We start from the raw sequence: 21,978 nt of genomic DNA on the forward strand, positions 1-21,978 counted from the left end.
GGATTCTGATGGACCTTAGTAACAGGGGCCCTCACTGGAGGGGGGCCCACAGAAAAACATAGTTGATATTTCAGTATATTATGATGTGTTATGTTATTCACTGGCGTAGAATTGGGGGAGACGGGGGGCACACGTCCCCCCCAATCATGCATTTGTCCTTGTTTATTTATTTTTATCAACACTGAAAATAATTTCATTTGAGATACCTTGCAATTGCGTGGCTGTGAGTCTGTCATATTGAGACAAAAATCTGAAGTCCCCTCTCCGTTGTACGAGTTGGTATTGCCCAGCTAGACGGAGGAGTCACGTGGTACCTGTTACTTTTCTAAGCGCTGGCCAGGATGCATGAACTCACAGTCATTTATTATTACTGGATGATGATGTTTAAAAATGGTTTTATAGATAATGTTGAGGCGGATGAAACAGGTATGAATCCTTGCAATTAAAAGTTTTTATAAAAAATAACTATCCAGTGTAAAATATCTCCAAATGGATATAAAGCATTCTTAGATTTAAATGCGGATGAATGAAGGATTTGGAGTTCAGAGCGTCAAGCGCCCCCTGCAGGAATAAAACACCAAGACAGTCAGTGGCGTACAACGTGCAATTTCTTCTGTTGGTCTGTAACCCACACATGAAATATATCGCATGGGTCATATGTGGAGTCAGTGAAGATGTTAAAGGCGTCCATAGAAATGATCAGTTGTTTTTCATGGTGAGGAAAGCAGACAGGTATTTCAGTTGAGCAGGTAAGGGTAAATTTTTTATGAAACATTAACCCAAATGATTTTTCTGAATGATTGATATAATACAGTGTATATATATATTTAAGAATATGCATTGAATTCAGGATGATGTGATTATACGGTTTCAAAAATATCACGGTTAATTAAACCGTAAGAATTCAGAATCAACGGTTAAAAACCTTGAAATGCTTTATTTACACGTAGCAAAAATATTAGATATAATGTATAAATATACAATATGAAAGAGTTTTTCGTTAAGATTTTGTAAGTCTAAATGGGGAAAAATCTTGTGCCTGTGTGGGTACTGGAGCTGTTGCTATGGTTACAGACTGTGGCCACCTGATGCTTTAATGGCCAGGTGTTTCGAACTGAACGTGAACTTTCAATTCACATGAAACTGAAGCTTAAACACACGGATTCCAAAATATAACAGAGGAATTCCATCTACCAGACTCATATCCATCAAAAAAGAGACTTAAATCGGCTGTTGGGGAGCATTTAAATCACTGACTGAAGACGACGGATGTAAAACATGCAAACAGAATCATAGAAAGATAAATATTCTACAAATGGGACAGGACGCTCCACTAGTCGTCCAACAACACTGTGTTGATTTTAAAGTGATGAATTAAAAGATGCAACGTTTTGTATTGTTTAAATGTGCTGACAGCACATGGTGCATTGTGTGTAGTTACTATAAGCGAGTAAACTTGAAAAGTTGTGTCTTAAATCGTCCTCATTATTCAAAGCATTACTTCTGTACAAATTCACCACATTCAACAATAAATGTCAATTTTAGTCATGATCACACTTTAAATGGCCTGCTGTAAGCAATGTTCCCGTTATTATTCATAGTCCAAAGTTGTGGACCGTATTTTAATAGAGACTGTTGCTCATTCTTTATGTTGGGGTGTCTGACAGACACTGGATTGCTTTAATAAACTGATCCAGCAGAAAACTGTTCAATGCCATGAACTACATGATGCGCACCCACAATAATCTTACATTTACACACTTTTGAAACACTCTGTTTACACTGAAGCACATCGCTGAGCTCGGGATGTGCATAAGCGGTGTCGTGCCCTAGATTGGAGCATCTCTTATTACCTCTTATTTAAATTTTTTCCTGTGTTTATCAGTTTTCTTAATATAGGGCTTCCCTTAGCATCCATATATCCCCCAGAAATGCGCCCACTTAGACAATTGTTATATGATATGCATTTTTTGCATCAGTGCTGTTGCATAATAAGCAAATGTACATATAATAAATATGCTTAATAAAGTGACGTGCACAAATCCAAATCAAACTGTCAACATCAGCTTCTACTGACACATCAACTGTATAAACATATTTTACTTCAGTGCAAAATGTACCATCAGATGTTTATCTATGATGCCTAACTGTTATTTTTTAGCACTCCATGAGATACATTGTGCTCAGATGCCGTTGTCTATTTAAAGGAAAAGTACCGATTTAGCATATGTTTTGAGTATCAATGTAAAAAAATTTAAATAGAACAATTTATGCATGTAAACATTAATCACATAACACATATAAATGCAAAATAATAAATGCATTTTCCATACATTTATTGATGGAATATACAGAATTTGACAGTTTTTCAAAAGCATTCGAAGGTCACATTTGGAGTGTCCTACTAGATTTTCTGAAACGAGACAGCCTCGATGAAGTATGCGGCTGAAAAAGCGACCTCCAGAGGATGCAGCCTTCGAAATGAGACACAGCCAACCTTTCAGTCACATTCTTCTTCTTGTGTTTTTGGTGATTCACATTCTTCATGCATATGCCCCCTACTGGGCAGGGAGAAGAATTTCTAGCAAAAATTTAATTAAATATTAATTCAATTAAAGTTTCTCACCCCCACCTATCACTTCTGAAGATATGGATTTTACCACTGGAGTCATATGGATTACTTTTATGCTGCCTTTTGGAGCATCAAAGTTTTGGCACCCATTCATTTGCATTGTGAGGACCTGCAGAGCTGAAATATTCTTCTGAAAATTTTAATTTGTGTTTTGCAGAAGAAAGTAAGTCATACACATCTGGGATGACATGAGGATGAGTAAATGATGAGAGAATTTTCATTCTTGGGTAAACTATCCCTTAGTTTAATGGAAATTGTAACCAAAATATACATTGAAACTGGAAATCTGTAACAATATCCAGCCCTAATTTTAAGTATAAATATCAGTTAGCAAGTTAAGACTTTCTAAAACTACCTGAGAGCAGAAATTAAGAATTAGCACTGTCAAATATCCATCTAAAATGTTTATACTGGATATTATCCACACTAGAAACCCAAATTGGTCAGGGGACCCTAAAATAGTTTTGTGCCCGTGGCCCACAATTTGGTGCTACACCCCTGTGTTTTTTTAATACACAATGTTACTGATTGTTCTTTAGGTATAGTTCAAATTATGTATTTGTACATCTTTCCTACTCAATAGGATTTTGCTCCTTTTTGTGGTCACTGCTGCACTTTCAGTAAATGGGCCAATAAATGTTTTTTTTTTATTTTTTTAATAATTAGCTGCTTTTATTTTTACGTGGCTTAATTCTGCTGTACTGAATAGACATATGTTGTGATGTCCTATTTACTAACAATACTCTATATTTAATAGAACAGCGCTATCTAGTGGTTTACTGGAGTACTAAGTGTGACAACTAGCCTCAGTCTTCATATTCTGTATTCCTAGAGTATTATAAGGTTGTGTAAATATTTTAAATGTTCATATATTTTCACGTATACAGTTGCAGACCTTCTTAAAGTACAAACACCCTTCACATTTTATTGAATTACCCTGAATATAACTGCAAATTTTGGCCCCTCATCGACGAAATATGCAAAAATGCTCAGTTCAACATCAGCAATTTAAACTAAAACTCAAACGTGATCATTTAAAAATATTTAGAAATGTAGAAATAAAAACACGAATTTCAAAATGCATTTTTTCGAATAGAAACATTTTGAGCACAATGTTATAAGCAAGTAAGAATCACAACCGCGATGGAGATATATGCTGCTTTTGAGTTGTTTTTATTCACATTTTCAAAAGGTTATGAAAGAACAAAGCTGTCTTCTCCAGAGTTTTTGCATGATCCGTCACATAAAAACAGACATCTCTTTCATATAAAATCATTCCGGCAAAAATCAGATTTACTGATGTCACAGTTCAAAGCAAGCCGCATAAAACATTTAATAACCGGTTTAGTCAGTTTTGTCATGATCATCATTGGAAAAAAAAAAAAAAATATGATCAAAATAGGAAATAAAAATATCTCAGGCACTGTGAATGTGTATTAGTAAAGACTGACAAAGATATCAAGGACCTGTTTTCTGGTATCACCTACATCATGGACTAAAATGCATTAGTTTGAACTGCCACAAAGCAGGTTTAGTCTAATATTAGGCCTTATCCATGTCCAGGACCTTAGTGTTGAAATATATAAAAAGTGAAATTAAAAATATATATATATAAAGTGAAAGAAAACCCAAAGGAAAAAAAAACTTCTTAAAACTTTAGCAGAGTTGCTGGTCTACCAGTTGGCTGTTATAGAAGAGTGTTGGGCACTTTTCAGCTGGTCAGGCTGAGAGATCATCTTAAACCAGCTAAGACCAGCATAGGCTAGTTTAAGATGTTTGCTTTTTTTGAAGGAAGACGTGAACTTTCATTTACACAAATACAAACACACATATCTTTGCGTTATAGTTGCATCACAGTCACTTCCTCTGAAAAATGTCATGAGTCCACACTCATCATTGGTTTAAACATTTATAAAACCAGATACTCTTCTGGCTGGTCAATTCTGTAGTATCATCTCGTACAAATTCTACTGACATCTGTGCACAGCACAAAGCTTCTACTATCCTGCATATCATTTCAGAGCACATGTCCAGTGACTGCAGATGATTTTGGGCTACATTTGGTGTCTCATTGGTACTGCAGGTAGTTTTTGAGGGTCTGTGGGAGTGGTAGAGACTGGATGTGATGGATTCGGTGTCGACCCATAGCCTGCCGGGCAGCCCGTCTGCACAGCTCCATCAGAGGCAGGGGTTCAGCTACAGGACAAAACAGAGGTCAGTTAAGGTCAGACATCAAAATGTCAGAGTTAGGAATTTGTTAGGACTCGAAAGACCAACATTTTTATATCACAACCAGTGAAACAAGTGTTCTTATTTCACACCTGAAGAGTTTAGCCCCATCATGATAGGTTGTTTACATACAGGGGTCTTAAAAAGCTAATACATATTTTAATAATTTAGTTTTTTTCCACCACATAGGGTCCAGTTTAGAGGTAGACCGATAATAGGTGCCGATAGTTGCTCTTTGGAACGATCATTATTGGCAAAAATCTATGCCGATAGTTGCTGATAGTTTTTTTCATTATTATTATTGTTCCTCCGTGTCCCTCTGTGGCTTGTGCTATTTTGATTAGATAATCAAGTATTCTAAATTGAAGCGAGGACATGCAAAAAAAAAAAAAAAAAAAAAAAAAAAGGGCCTTATCAGTAGATACATTGTGTCTCCAACTTCATATCTTGTAAAAAAAAAAATTTCAGTCACCCATGGAAATAAACAGGCCTTTTTTTTTTCTGCTGTGCATCTTCGCTTCAAAAATATCTGAACTAAGTTTTAAGATCTGAAAATTACAATAAATAATGTTTTCATGATTCTTTTCTTTCTTCTACACCAATACGGAGCCCCTAGAGGACAGGGTGGGACATTTTCTTAGTTTTGCTTGCCCTCACAACAAATTTATCATGGTTTTACTACAGTAACCATATTTTAACCATGATATTTGTAGTGAAAACAGTGATAATACAGGAAAACAAAAACTCTGGTTATAAAAATCATAATTGTGTTTTTACTATATAAATACTATAGTTTAACTAGGGTTTTACTATAGTAATATTGTAGTAACTATGAAAAGTTAGTTAAGTAACCCTGTTTTTTTTGCAGAAACCATGGTTTTAATACAGTATACTGTATCCATATAGATTACCCATGGTAATTATTGTGGTTACTATGGTTCTACTACAAAATACCAAATATTGTTTGTAGTAAAACCATAACCACAAAATTATGATTTTTATTACTAAAGTTTTCATTTTCCAGTATTATTACTATGGTTTTACTACAAATATCAAGATTAAAATACGGTTACTATAGTAAAACCATGGTAAATGTATTGCTAGGAGACAATATTTAAGAAAAAAATTCCCGCCATCTACTCTAAGGGACTCCGCACCCCAATACGTATACAGAAGCAAAACAAAAACCTGTTTAATTCTAATGTCAGTAATGGGTAAAAAAAATAAATAAATACATGAAATGTTAGTGTAAAAAAAATTAAGTTACACTTTACAATAAGATTGTATTTAACATTCATTAACTACATTAGTGAACAATAAACAATACTTTTACAGCACATAATCTTGGTTAAATGTTAATTCTAACATATACTAGTAAAAAAAATGTACATTAAAAGTCGTATATGTTAATATTAGTTTCATGCATTATGAACAATTACAAAAATAAAAACCTTAATTCTTACTGTAAAATATGCTGTTCATTGTTAGTTCATGATGCCTTATGCATTTACTAATGTTAGTAATGCAAGTACAGTACTTTATATCAAAGCACTTAAAAAATGAAGTTAAAGTAAAAATCAGGGCTGCCCCCTAATAGTCAACCAAACGTTAGTCTATGAGAAGAGTTTTGGTCGACCAAGTTTTGATTGGTTGGTTGAAAAAAAACCTCCACAGGAAACCGACGAACACCGGTATTAGCGCTGGTTGGATGCTAGGTAGTACTATGGGGTAATTTTCATTAAGCAGAGTTAGAGTTAAGCCTACACAAAGCAAGACACCTTGATTTCAAACTTTGAACTTTATTTTTTATTTTAGCTAAAAATGCAAATGAAACTGTAAAAAAAATAAAGTGAAACTAAAATGTGTCTTGTTCAACTTTTTGAAAGATGGGTTTACAACAATTGTCAACATCTCTTTGGCAACGAACCTACTTCATCTGTGCATTCTCTACCGGTCAGGCATTTCGCTGTCCAGGAAAATACATTGTGTGTGAATAAATTGATTTTGTTCCCTCCTTCATGATATATATATATATATATATATATATATATACACACACATACATACACACACACACCCACCCACCCACCCACCCACTCCCGGTCAAAAGTTTTGAAACACTTGACTGAAATGTTTCTCATGATCTTAAAAATCTTTTGATCTGAAGGCGTATGCTTAAATGTTTGAAATTAGTTTTGTACACAAAAATATAATTGTGGCAACATATTAATTTATTTCATTACAAAAACTAAAATGTAATAAATTTATTTATTTTTTAAATTGATGACTTGGACCAAATAATAAAGAAAAGCAGCCAATAAGTGCCCAACATAGATGGGAACTCCTTCAATACCGTTTAAAAAGCATCCCAGGGTGATACCTCAAGAAGCTGGTTGAGAAAATGTCAAGAGTACATGTCTGCAAATTCTAGGCAAAGGGTGACTACTATGAAGACGCTAAAATATAACACAGTTTTGATTTATTTTGGATTTTGTTTAGTCACAACATAATTCCCATAGTTCCATTTATGTTATTCCATAGTTTTGATGACTTTACTATTATTCTAAAATGTGAAAAAAAAAAAATTATAAAGAATGAGTGTGTTTCAAAACTTTTGACCGGTAGAGTGTGTGTGTGTGTGTGTGTGTGTGTGTGTGTGTGTGATGAAAAAATATATATATATATATATATATATATATATATATATATATATATATATATATATATATATATATATATATAGGGATCAGTGAATATTCTTGCTTTAGTGATTTTGCATTGAAAATTAAATTAATTTTAAAAAACTAAAAACTTAAATACATTTCTAAATTCAAATTGCACTCAAAACGAAACGAAAAAGCAATTAAAATAAAGCGATCAAAAATATAAGTAACCACCTTTCCATTTACCATCAGGCAAGTATCCGTCTAAACATGCAGGCAGAAAATTACTTACACAAATGAAGACATAAAAACAATTATAAATGTAAAAATAATAATTATAATGATGATAATAATCCATGAAATATAATGGATTATAATAAATCCATTATAGGGTTCGAGGTGAACGTGTTTTTGTACGTGTTTCGTATTTTATGTTTTAATCACAGATGTACAGGCTGCAGAGTTGCGTTCACAATGAACTGCTCTGTGGAAATAAAGCGAACTGAACTCAAAGCAACTCTTGAGCTGAGATGTCTGAGGTCATTTGCAGTACTCTTAGACGATACTGTTCTTGCACCAAAAAAAAAACAGAAGACAGAAACAAAGAAAGAGTGAGAACCTTTTACATACGCGGGTTCCACGAGACTGCTCACCTCCGTAAAAACAGCGTGTCATACATGCGCATAGATGGCTGTCATCTGTTCTTAATAATATAATAAAGTGTGTTTCTTCAAGCGCATGTCTGTATGTCTACGGGCAAATTATTTGTAATATTAATTTGATCATAATAATAGCCTAATAATAATAATTTAATACATTAATGTGAAAACGAGCCAAATATCATCTTGACATCAAAGGCATAAGCTATTGGCGATCACTCTGACCATCGTCAATCCCCGAGATCATCATCTGTCGGCAAAACACTAATGTGCATTTCTCTCTATAAAATTAACAAAATGTTCAGACAGTCTCCTTGCTGGATTTTCCGACATATTCAGAATAATTCCCACTTTTGCCGGTGTCGTTGCGGCTCGCTTCGTGTGCACTTGTAAAATTTATATTTTAAAGGCTCATTATTACGGTTTAGTATTTCTCTGTAATGTAGAACAGTGATAACAATGTTACTTATAACATTGTTTCTCAGCCCTGGAACTCAAACCATTTTCTGATGCCCCTCAAATAAACTCAGCAAAAAAAGAAACGTCCCTTTTTCAGGGCACTGTATTTTAAAGATAATTTGGTAAAAATCCAAATAACTTTACAGATCTTTATTGTAAAGGGTTTAAACAATGTTTTCCATGCTTGTTCAATGAACCATAAACAATTAATGAACATGCACCTGTGGAACGGTCGTTAAGACACTAACAGCTTACAGACGGTAGGCAATTAAGGTCACAGTTATAAAAACTTTGGACACTAAAGAGACCTTTCTACTGACTCTGGAAAAACACCAAAAGAAAGATGCCCAGGGTCCCTGCTCATCTGCGTGAACGTGCCTTAGGCATGCTGTATGGAGGCATGAGGACTGCAGATGTGGCCAGGGCAATAAATTGCAATGTCTGTACTGTGAGACGCCTAAGACAGGGCTACAGGGAGACAGGAAGGACAGCTGATCATCCTTACAGTGGCAGATCACATGTAACAACACCTGCACAGGATCGGTACACCCGAATATGGTGGGACAGGTACAGGATGTCAACAACAACTGCCAGAGTTACACCAGGAATGCACAATCTCTCCATCAGTGCTCAGACTGTCCACAATAGGCTGAGAGAGGCTGGACTGTGGGCTTGTACGCCTGTTGTAAGGCAGGTCCTTACCAGACATCACCAGCAACAACGTCGCCTATGGGCACAAACCCACCTTCGCTGGACTGACGAGTCGTGGTTTTGTCTCACCAGGGGCGATGGTCGGACTCACGTTTATCATCGAAGGAATGAGCGTTACATCGAGGCCTGTTCTCTGGAGCGGGATCGATTTGGAGGTGGAGGGTCTGGGGCGGTGTGTCACAGTATCATTGGACTGAGCTTGATCTCATTGCAGGCAATCTCAACGCTGTGCGTTACAGGGAAGACATCCTCCTCCCTCATGTGGTACCCTTCCTGCAGGCTCATCCTAACATGATCCTCCAGCATGACAATGCCACCAGCTTGTTCTGTGCATGATTTCCTGCAAAACAGGAATGTCAGTGTTCTGCCATGCCCAGCGAAGAGCCCGGATCTCAATCCAGTTGAGCATGTCTGGGACCTGTTGGATCAGAGGGTGAGGGATAGGGCCATTCCCCCCAGAAATGTCCAGGAACTTGCAAGTGCCTTGGTGGAAGAGTGGGGTAACATCTCACAACAAGAACTGGCAAATCTGGTGCAGTCCATGAGGAGGAGATGCACTGCAGTACTTAATGCAGCTGGTGGCCACACCAGATACTGACTGTTACTTTTGATTTTTGCAGTTCTTCTAGCTATTTAGGCTGTCTTTACTGCTTCTATCTCCATGTAATCCCAGACTCAACGTTCAGTGGGGGGGCTCTGTGGGGGTCTGCAATCTGTTGCAGGGCTCCCTGTTCTTCTTTTCTATTCTATTCTATTTGCAAAAGGAATGTTTGGGAGTCTAAAATGTATACATCATTTTGACTCAAAGCTGGAGATATAAATAACCATCTTAAGACAAATCTTTCTGTGAAATATCTTATGTGCCTAAGACTTCTGCACAGTACTGTATATTTAAGTAATTAAATTAATATCATAAACGTGAGACAACTAGTCGACTTGGAAAATCTTTGGTCAGGGGCAGCCCTGGTAAAAAGTTTAGAAAATGGCCACTTTTTAAAGTTTAAAAGTAAATTCATTATCATGATGACTATAAGTGTTGCAACAATGTAAAATACCCCAGTAAATTCCCTTTTCTGTTCAGAGGGGAAGGTTTGATATCAGTTTGAATATTCTGGTATGAGTCACTCCAAGAATATGGTACTCATTTTCAGGTGCCTAATTTAAAAACTAAAAACAGAAACACACTGGAGAGAAACACGTGGATCAGCATCACATAAACATGTTGTTTTCAGTTACTGTGTAACGACTGCTTGCGCAATCATTCATGATGCAACAACAATACTATGATGCACCTCAAATCCAGTGCTAGCTTTAAATCAAGTATTAGATGCACTTTTATAGCTGCCCAAGGCAACAACAGAAAATACAGGAAAGAAAGAGGTAAGAAAGCAAAAACCAACAACGATGTGAAAGATTTTAATGAAAAATATTGTTATGCATTAGTCGGATCTGTGCGCTATGGCACGGGAAAACTTCGCCGGTGATGAAAACATAAAAATGTGACCAGAAGAACAGTAATTGTAACAGGATTACAGAAAAACATAAACCCATTCAATTCCTTTCATTAGAGAAATCTACTGTGATATGAAAATCAATGTGCACTTTATATTATAATTTGTAACCCATTTATTATTTCTTGAGTTACAATTTAAACCCATTGTTTTAAGGCATACATTTTTTTTTTGCCTTAAAATTTGCACATTGTTTAAAAAACAGAATTATGGAATAGCATTGTTTTCTCAAGACAAAGCAGATAATAAAAGTGCTTTTTTTAATATCTGAAAAAAGTGAAAAAAAATATGAATATGACTATACTCACGGTCCAGTCCGTTGACGTAGGTCATGCTGACCTCACAATGACCCCACACTGCACTGACGATCGGGTAAAGCCTCTTCCCTTTCAGCCCACGAAATGCCACACCCAGGTAGTTCCCATCAGCGCAGAACCCAAGTGTTCCCTCGTCCATGTCCAGCACCACCAGCACCTCTTCTGGAACCGAGAACGTTCCTTCCCCCTCCTCATCCTCAAATTCTGGGTATGACGGCGCCGGTCCAGTCCGACTCTTCTTGTCATAGTACAGTCTACCCCGCCCTAAATCCCAACCCCAGGATTCTGCATCACTCCCCACTAGGGCAGAATACCCCACAGCCCTCAACGGAGCCAGAGAGGTCGCGACCCCGACCACAGCATGCGTGCCGCGCTGGCGTATGGGCCAGCGAATGGTCCATGCGTGAAGGCCGCGAGTGAAGCCCACTTTTCCACGCACACAGTCTGTGCTTTGTGCCACCGGGTGGCGATGGAACGTAAGGCGGTCGTCGTCTTTGATAAACAAGTTGAGGGAACGATCGTCCGGGTTCCAGGAGTGCTGGAGTTGAGTTTCGGATCCAGCAGGAGGCATATCCAAAAGCAACTCTAAGCGGGGAGGTAATGGGACCCTACGACTACGAAGCGCCGCACACACCGGCTGGTAAGCTAGCTCGCCCGCCTCCTGTTCCTCTGCGGACTTCACCACACCCGACACCCTCTGCCCCATCACGGCTCAGCCACGGGCATCAACAGCGACAGCCGGGGTTACCTCATGAGGGGGATGGAAGGAAGAGCGTCAGCCAATCAGAAGAGGCGACAAACCCCCATGTGCGATAAGCAGTCCAGACTGGAGTGGGCCACACTGTAGAGCAGAAGAAAAAAAAAAAGAGTTGGGCCAAGTGCACACTACAAGTTTTGTAACCAATTCCACAAAATTTGACACTCAAGAGAGTCGATACTAGTCGACTAATCGGTAAAGAATCTCCTGAATAATTAGGCTGGTTTTGGGTTCACCTGACCTTGATCAGATGTGTTTCTTAAGATTCTTTTACAGAAGACATGTTGCATTTATAGATAGAGTTACTAATGGCAATATATTTCAGAAAATATATTTAATTTAATAATAATCTTTTTTTCTGGAACAAAAACAATGAGAATTTTCAATGGATATTCTCAATTAGTGTGACAACATTAACCTTGAACAGATACATTTATAAAAAAAAAAAAATTTTACTTATAAAACATAGTCGAACACAGTAATGAACCATAGCATGTAACTAAAACTTTCATTAAAAAAAAGAAGACCAAAAATGCAAGCTGGTAATTCAGCTGTAAAACTGCGTGCACAAACAATCAGTTTGTTTACATGCACTTTAATGTTAATGTGCGCTCAAAACATTTCTGTGAAATGCTCGGTGAACTACACTATTCTTAAAGAGACAGTACCGTTAAGCATGAATACTTGTACTGTATATAATAAAAATTCTTCATGTAAAACAAACATGTAACAATACACACTCACTGAACACTTTATTAGGAACACTTGTATATCAACGTATTCATGCCATTATCTAATCAGCCAATCTTGTGGCAGCAGTGCAATGCATAAAATCATTCATATACAATAGCATCTCAGAATGTACAACATGTCGAGCCTTGAGGCAGATGGGCTACAACAGCAGAAGACCACGTTGGGCACTTTATTAGGACCACAGTGTTCCTAATAAAGTGCTCAGTGAGTGTATATGCAATTTTAAGACACCACATCGGGGGGCCTGGGTATCTCAGCGAGTATTGACGCTGACTACCACCCCTGGAGTCACGAGTTCGAATCCAGGGCGTGCTGAGTGACTCCAGCCAGGTCTCCTAGGCAACCAAATTGGCCCGGTTGCTAGGGAGGGTAGAGTCACGTGGGATAACCTCCTCGTGGATGCTGTAATGTGGTTCTCGCTCTCGTTGGAGCATGTGGGTGCCACGGAGAATAGCGTGGGCCTCCACATACGCTATGTCTCCGCAGTAATGCGCTCTACATGCCACATGATAAGATGTGCAGATTGACGGTCTCAGACGCGGAGGCAACGGTGATTCGTCCTCCGCCACCCAGATGGAGGCGAATCACTACACCACCACGAGGACTTAGAGCACATTGGGAATTGGGCATTCCAAATTGGGGAGAAAAATAAAATAAAAGACACCACATTTATTGATGGAATAAATGGAATTTGTAGATTTTAAAAAAGCAAAAATGTGACCAAAATGATCAAATATTAATAAGTCAGTGGTCGGACTAACAGACCTAGATAATGCAATTTTAGCTTGACTTTGCCCAGTTTGAATACAAGCTAATCGGATAGCAATTTAAATATTCGATTATGCATCGTGTTTTTACTTGGTACTTGTGACATTAAACGAAAATTTAGTATTTTGTTGCGTTACACCACTATGTGTTGGAACAAGTAGCTTATTTCTGGAAAAGCTACTCTTATGAAAACAGTTGAGTTACTGTCATGCTGCTAAAAAATACTTAGTAGCAGCAAAAGTTAGTAGCATCTCTACTTTTAGTTAGTAACTCCATAAAATGGCGACAAACTTCAGTTGTGTATTGTGCGCTTTGCTTTAAAGACTGCAAGATGAGTTCACACCATCTGAAAGAGCAGATTACTCTCACACTCCACCAGGAGATCATTCTGAACCCGAGAAGACCACGGTTTCTCAAGAATGTGTGAGATCTGAGGTAACTATTCCCTCCTGAGCTACAAAAAAAAAAAAAAAAAACTACAGAATGACACAAACATGCAGTCAGGGCCAATAAGCAAACATGAACTGTCCAGAGCACAGCCCAATGACTCACTTTGACTAGTTCTCCTGAAAAGAAGCCACATTTCTCACAGATCCATTTAGTGGGACCACATTTACCATAAAGGCCTCACATTAAGAGCCTGACTCATCTTTCCAGCTGCTTCGGTTACCGAAAGAGTCAAAGGAGCCAAACACGCACAAACTCCGGAACCAAACCTGAACCAAATTAGACTTGTCAAAGCCATACAAAGACAATCGCACACATACATTTATAAACCAAGACAGCAAGGGATAAAACTAAACAAACAGACAAAAAGAAAGTCCTGGGAAAAGAAATTCTAATTTCTATTAGTGGTCAACCAATATGAGTATTTTAAAGGGCTGATGCCAATACCATTATCTAGAGAGCGGGGATGCCCGATATTCATAATACAATTGAATGAATGCAAATATGATGTACAAAAAAATTAAATGAATACTCAATCATTAAAAATATTTGAAAACAGAAATTGTGCTATTATCTATCAGCCAGTGTCGATAATCTCAAAATGGCCAAATCACCGTTTAAATGACTTGGCCGATATCTCGGTCTATCTCTAATTTCTGTGATAAGTGAGCAAGAAAAAGACTACATAGCAGCTTAAGTAAATCTGTGAAGAATAAAAAGCAAAAGAGTTTTATAAAGCATTTATGAGAACAATATTTAATACTTTTAAAAAATATATTTTATTTATTTCCCAACTATCCACAACACCCTAGTGAAGCTGGTAGTGGTTTTCTTACTGGTTACACCAACTTGGACAAGCAACAATCCAGCTACCAACTGGTAATTAATGGGGCTTTTCCACTGCACAGTACGGCTTGACTCTGCTCGCTTTTTGGGGGTTTTCCACAGTGGATAGTACCTGGTCTTTTTTTAGTACCACGGTCGAGGTTCCAAGCGAGCCGATACTTAATGTGATGTGATGTCAAAACCCTGCAGATCACTGATTGGTCAGAGAAAATAGTCACTACCAGCGTCACTGGATTTGCGACACGGGACATCAACCCGCTAGTTTTAAAGGTAGCAACAGCGATAGCAGTATCATTTGTTCACACGGCTTTCGAATTGTAAAAAGAAATGGCTGTGCGCAAAACCACACAGTGGTCAATAAACGAGGTGCAGAGGTTCCTCTCGTTAGTAGCCAAGGAGAGGATCCAACGAGAGCTGGATGGGGCGATGCAACTATGACGATCAGCCTATAATCCCACCCAGGTTGAGGCTGCAGTAAGCTGCAGTGGAAAAGCAAGCTCAGAAAAGTAAAGCGAGCAGAGTCGAGTCGAACCGTAACTTGCAGTGGAAAAGTGCCATTAGAACTCAAGGTGGTCATGATGGTTTCTGAACACGGTAGCCAATGTCCATCTAGAAACCCCCTATGATGTTCCAATACACATCTACCATCTTAAGCTTGATGTTCCAGCAGGGCCGAGATTTTGCAGTGTTTGGTTTTGCCACAGATAATCATATTGCACATTACATCACACATAAGTGCATTGCCAGAGCCTGAACTTACCTTCCATGCATCATCTCTCTTCTGTCAGCATAGAGCAGGAAAAAAGGGAGAAAGAAAGAGCGAAATGAAAAGAGCTGTTCACAGTGATTCCAGAGCAACTCTCCTCTGTCCATGAATGCCAAAAACAAACACACATGTCTGTCACTCCCTCACTTTTACACTTTTTCATCCGGAGCATTCCACATTCTCTCTCATGATGTTGTGCTGATTCATTGGAATAAACTCTAGTGTAAGTGTGACTAACCGGACACACACACTCACCTTCAAATCACACCAGGACTGGAAGATCTGCGATACGAGGATGAGTTTTGTAAGGCCTCAAACTCTTACACAGGGACAAGAGAAGGTATCTGTAAGACATCAATAAGTCAACATTAAATATTGTTTGCAAAACATGACATGAGTCAAACAAGATACTCAACGAAAAACAAAAAGGAATAGTTCACCCAAAAATATCAATTTCTCCATAAAAAAATAAAATAAAAAAAAAGTCATCAATATGACTCCAGTTGTTAAATATTTATCTTCAGAAGCTATATGATATGTGTGGGTGAGAAACAGATCAATATTTAAGTCCTTTTACTATAAATCTACTTTCAAACAGCCCTCCTATGTGCATTCACGAGAGTTCTTCTGTGTTTTTGGCGATTCGCATTCTTGGTGTGTATCGGCACCTAATGGGCAGGGAGGAGAAGAAAAAAAGGGAGCAGGTGGCAATATGGATGAAGAATGCGAATAGCCAACACCCAGAAAAACTCTCGTGAATGCCGACTCTCGTAAAGGACTTAATTATTGATCTGTTTCTCACCCACACTTATAATCGCTTCTGAAGACATGGATTATGGATTACTTTTACGCTGCCTAAATGTGCTTTTTTGAGCTTCAGTCTTGGACCTTTGATCTGCATTGTATTGCCATACACATACGGGATGGCAGGGTGATTAAATAATGAGAGAATTTTCCTTTTTGGGTGAACTATTCCTTTAAAGGAATATTCCTGGTTCAATACAAGTATTGCTCAATCGACAGCATTTGTGGCATAAAATTGATTATCACAAATTTATTTTGACTTGCCCCTCCTTTAAAAAAAAAAAAAGGGGGAAAAAAAGAAAAATCTGGTACAGCGAGGCACTTACAATGTTAGTGAATGGGGGCCAATCCGTAAATGTTAAAATTCTCACTGCTTCAAAAGTATAACCACTAGATGTAAACAATAAGTTTTAACATGTATTTAGTGATAATATTACTTACCTTTTCTGTGTAAAGTTATATCCTATTTGACAACTTCATTGCCATGATGATGTAATGTCAACAAACCCCAAAATGACTGTAAAAACGATGATTTAACCAACTTTACAGCTCAAATAATACATGAGTTATAACAGAAGAATTAATGTAAGTGCTTTTATAAAATTATATGCTTCACATGTCTGCCTTGAAACCCTCCAAAAATTGGCCCCATTCACTTCCATTGTAAGTGCATCACTGTTACCCTGACTCTTGCTTCTTTTAATGAAGGGACAAATTGAAATTATTTTTGTGGTAATCAACATTATGCCACAAATGCTGTTGATTGAGCTTAACTTGTATTGAATCCAGAATATTCCTTTAAGGTGGGACCATATTTTATCCATTGGGAATTGTTGATTCCACAGTGAACATCTGAATCGGTGTCAAATGTGTGGCTGTAAGCATCTTCTCACTGGTTGAACTGCTTGCTTGAAGTGGGCAGCGGAGCGAGGCAGAGCACATGTGCGCTTAAAACAGTGGCATTCTAGGCGAATGTAGCGGAACAGGTCCTGATGCGTCACGGACTGGACTACTTTTTTCTTTTTGGAACGCCATTCCGCCCCAATTTCACCCCAGCTATAACTTATCAAATCAGTGTTAAAGGGATAGTTCACCCAAAATGTTTAATTCTCATCATTTACTCACCCTCATACCATCCCAGATGTGTACGACTTTCTTTCTTCTGCTGAACACAAAGATTTCTAGAAAAATATCTCCACTCTGTTGGTCCATAAAATGCAAGCAAATTGTGGCCAGAGATCTGAAGGCCAAAAAGCACATAAAGGCAGCATAAAAGTAATCCATATGACTCCAGTGGTTAAATCAATGTCTTCAGAAGCGATATGATAAGTGTGGGTGAGAAACAGATCAATAATTAATTTCTTTTTTAGAATACATCTTCTGTAAATCACCTCTGAAAGTCACATGTGGCACTTGTTTAGTTTCACATCTGACAGTGTAAGTGGATATTTATAGTAAAACAGGACTTAAATATTAATCTGTTTCTCACCAACACATATCACATAACTGCTGAAGACATGGATTTAACCACTGGAGTTGTGAAATATTCTTCTAAAAATCTTCATTTGTGTTCAGAAAAATAAAGTCTTACACATTTGGGATGGTATGAGAGTGAGTAACTGATGAGAGAACTTTCCTTTTTGGGTGAACTATCCCTTTAAAAAAAAAGTATAATCTGCTGTCTGTACTAATACAACTTTTTGCAACTCAAGATCTTATTTATACTCAGCAGACAAAATGATCAGGAGCAAAAAAATTAAATGAATTTAACAGCAAAAATATTCAAGAAACCCCAGATTTTCAAAATAAAATGAACTTCATAAATTAGCTTCGTACAACCACAGCATTCAAGAGATTAAAAGCAACAAAGCCCAAGAGATGGTAAGATAGCAAACCTTGTTTGAGTTCGGGAGGTTTAAAACCAAGGCGTTTTAAGTTGTAAACATTTTTTTAATGTGCAAAAACATTCTTGATGAACCTTTAAAAAAAGCATCACATGATCAGCTCGTCCCCCAGTTTGACTCACAGATGATCACAATGAAGTTTAAAGGTCAAAGAGAGTTCAACATCAGGTCAGTGAAAGACCCCTGAAGCATTAGACAGGATTGTTTGCTTTTCCGTGACGATTGTGTCCTCTGTTTGACCCCGGTGCAGAATAGACTTCTTTGCATGGGCCATAAGAGGAGAAAATAGAACAAGATGAAAGTAAGAGGAAACGGAAATGGTACTAACACTTCCTGCTTCCCTCTCGTGTTCTGAGCATGCTTAAAACGGTGATGCATGACCTCAGCTGGAGGGGGTTCACAAAAGTGCTGTAGTTTGAAAGCAGAAAACAGTGGCAAGAAACCAAATGTGTGTCCAATTCTGGAACGGAGCATGATGTGATTGTTAATTTGGAATGGTCAAAAGTTTAACACAGAAGTGGTAAAAAAACAAAAATCTATATAGAAAGGAAAAACTAAGTATCTAAAGGCCTATAATACTCTGTGTGGGTACTAAAATAGTTATGAAATTTTACACATATTGATGACTAACTGAAAATAATATGTGACAAAGTATTGACACAGGCATTAACCACCAAACAGATTAGCGGTAGACCGATATATCGGTTTTACCGATTAATCGGTGCCGATAGTTGCTTTTTGGAACTATCGGATATTGGCAAAAATCTATGCCAATAGTTTTAATCTAGTGAATGTAGGCTATAAAAAGCATCATTTGGTAAATACTTAAATATAGTGGATAGTAACAGACCCACGTCTTTGTCATTTCAAAATAAGTGTATTCCGGGCTTGTTTATAGTTAAAAGTCCCACTTTATGCACCACACCGTCATTTTTTTCCTAGCTATTATTGGGATTTTGGTTACACAACAAACTGCTGGGATTTTATTCATTTTCGGCTCTTGTAGCCTCAATGTCTGTGCCCATCATGGTAAGGAAAGACTTTCTTTACGGTTAATAAATAAAAAAAACTATTGGCCAATTAATCGGTTATCAACCTTTTCCACCACCTTAGTTATCGATATCTGCAAAATCCACTATCGGTCGACCTCTAAAACAGATGCCTTAAAACGATTGGTTGTTTATGTTGGAAATTACTAGGATGGTGAACTTCATACTGTCTGTCAGGAACATATCAAATCATTTCACCCCAAATTCAAAAGAATACATTACAAAATTCTATTTTACATTGAGTAAATTAAGCATGTTTTTGAACAATTAAAATGTTCTGTACTGTGATATTTTAATGACAAATAATCTCATTTTCTTTTGATTTTGAGGTTACAAAAATAAATAAACAGCATATGGTTACTAAGTAAATAATTTTTATTTTGTGATCTTAATTTTCAGTTTTGTTTTTGTTTTTTTTTTGGACAAACTTACCCTCCCTTTCATTTGAGGACAGAAAACACTAACATCTGTATTAAAAACTCAAGAATAACCATACAAGCACACCTGTCTGAGATCTTCTGAGTGTTTGCATAAGGGTTAGATTAAGGTATGCATAATGAATAACGAACATATGCAAATTATATAGGTTGTGGGAAGTGAGCATGACTTAAAAAATCCTAGGAAGGAACAAAGACAACCTCACAAAGGGAATGGAAATACATTTGCAGAAGTGTTCCAGAAAGTCCAAATCTAGGAAATAACATCACTCAGTTTCTTCCGAATCAGTGCTGACAAATTATCAGCAAATACAAATAGATTCTCCCCCTCTCCGTTTACACCATTTTGCAGTGATTAGCTCGTGTATTTCACAATATTCTGAATCTGTGGCAGATAAAGACACAGGGAGGGTAAAGGCATGATTAGACTATCTCAGAACCTCTTTCCACTGTGACCTTTGCATATAAACAACATGGAAAAATGGCACAAACATACTTACACTTTCAAAACAGCCTCATGCATGCACTGAAGATTTCTGTCAACTGTTTTTCAAAACTTAGCATTATATATTAAAAGTTTACTGCTCACATATAAGTGCATGCTTTAAATGTGAAAAAGGCCAAATGTGTTGCTGGCATTGTACACATATTATATTCACCATGCAAATATGTAACATTTGGCACTGACTGACAAAACCAAAATAAAAACAAACAACCTCACTACGATCCAATGAAGGTCCTGTCATTTTAACTGCTTTGAAACACTGTATCAAACAAACGTAACATTGTATCAATATAAAGCACAAACACAAACAAACCAGCCACGCGCAGGGTCTACTTACTCTCGCGAGAAACCCAACGCAGCTTGGGATAAGACAAAAACAACGGCTCCGATTCCCGGGGATTTACACTTCTCCGCAGTATACGTAAAACTAAAAACGTAAAATGTTTTTAAAACTAACTTTAATACTAACTGACCGCGACGGCGTGTTGTCGGTTGCATCCGGCGGGGAGGAGCGAATCGCGCGGACGGCTTTTGTTCCGTGAGATATTCAGTGAATGACGTCACGCTCAGCCATGCGCAAGCGGCGCGCGCTGATTAGTCAGGTCGGCGTGAGGGCGGAGAACATGAAGGGCCACGATAAAGGGCCCCATCGACCCCTCTATGTTAAAACTTCCAAAGGCAAAAACTCAGAGGGAAATGAGTAATTGACCTGAGATCAAGTCTTGTATTGAAATTCAATTTCAATTTTGCTAATTTAAAATAACTGTAATAATAATAATAGAGTCAATGCAGTAGAGACCGGTCACACTTTTTAGTCCAATGAAAATTTCTCAGGATAGGTTTATTTTTCAAAGTAAATTTTTTGTCATTATATAGTTGACATTGCCTGAATGCCAATGCCAATGTGGTTTAATTGTGTTCACTTGTTTACCCAAATGCTATTATAAAAAAAAAAAAATGGTCTTACTGAAATTTTAGATCGGAGGATAGCATCCACAAAATTATTCTAATTTAAGAGTGTTTTGAATTAGGTATTTCAAACCAACATACAAAACCACTGTTAGCCAGGGGCGGGGCCAGTAAGGTGGCACGGGGTGGCAGCTGCCACCCTAAAAATGAGCTTTGCCACCCCAACTCGGATCCCGCTCGCATCCTGGAGATGGTGCACAACGGCTTAATCCATCCGTATCACGCATGGTCCATAACAACGTTCCACCCATGTCTGGGAGGACACAGTGTTCCACCGCACAACATCAGAAAATATTAATGACACAAATTTTCATTCATGCATTTTATTACGACAATACATTAGTTATTTTATTGTGCATTTAAGCACAGCTGGAACACTGTATCGACCAATTAGCATCTAGGGCACAAACAACTACATTACATGAACTACCATAACAAAAAGCTAAAAGTGTATCTGGGGTTTTACAGACAATCTTATGGCCACTAATCAACCTGAACTTCTTTTTCCTCAAAGATAGACTCTGGCCCAGTGACTAAATAGAATAGAATAGAATAGAATCTGAGTCAAATTCCAATTACAAAAATAAAAAACACACACATTTGTATTTGTCTAATCTGTCTAAAATTCTGGAAACTACATATGCCACATTTTAAGGTGTCTGTAGTCTTGCTCATTAAAGACGTAAATAGCAAATGTTAGATATTTTATGTTCTCACATGCTCTCAAACAAGTTAGCAAGTTAACAATTTAACTAATATCTCAAAGGTTTTTTATTATGGTAATCAAAACCA

The 21,978-nt window shown here is 37.5% G+C and overlaps 1 protein-coding gene across 5 annotated transcripts; it reads right to left on the reverse strand.

Moving 5' to 3' along the window:
* Window positions 1-3,789: 3,789 nt before the first annotated feature.
* LOC127422238 (SPRY domain-containing SOCS box protein 4-like) lies at window positions 3,790-20,763 on the reverse strand. 5 transcript variants are annotated; one of them, XM_051665595.1, is made up of 5 exons: window positions 20,555-20,763; window positions 15,774-15,862; window positions 15,513-15,533; window positions 11,173-12,022; window positions 3,790-4,828 (listed from the first exon to the last, which is right to left on the reverse strand). In XM_051665595.1, the coding sequence occupies exons 4-5, from the start codon at window positions 11,885-11,887 to the stop codon at window positions 4,701-4,703; spliced, it is 843 nt and encodes a 280-aa protein (XP_051521555.1). In that variant the 5' UTR covers window positions 11,888-12,022; window positions 15,513-15,533; window positions 15,774-15,862; window positions 20,555-20,763; the 3' UTR covers window positions 3,790-4,700. The 5 variants fall into 5 exon arrangements, with proteins under 5 accessions (XP_051521555.1, XP_051521557.1, XP_051521559.1 ...); XM_051665597.1 differs by lacking the exon at window positions 20,555-20,763 and adding an exon at window positions 18,301-20,206; XM_051665599.1 differs by lacking the exon at window positions 20,555-20,763 and adding an exon at window positions 17,216-18,279.
* Between the last annotated feature and the right edge of the window lie 1,215 nt (window positions 20,764-21,978).

This window comes from Myxocyprinus asiaticus, chromosome 31, assembly GCF_019703515.2.
Source record: "Myxocyprinus asiaticus isolate MX2 ecotype Aquarium Trade chromosome 31, UBuf_Myxa_2, whole genome shotgun sequence".
In the NCBI taxonomy this organism is placed as follows: domain Eukaryota; kingdom Metazoa; phylum Chordata; class Actinopteri; order Cypriniformes; family Catostomidae; genus Myxocyprinus; species Myxocyprinus asiaticus.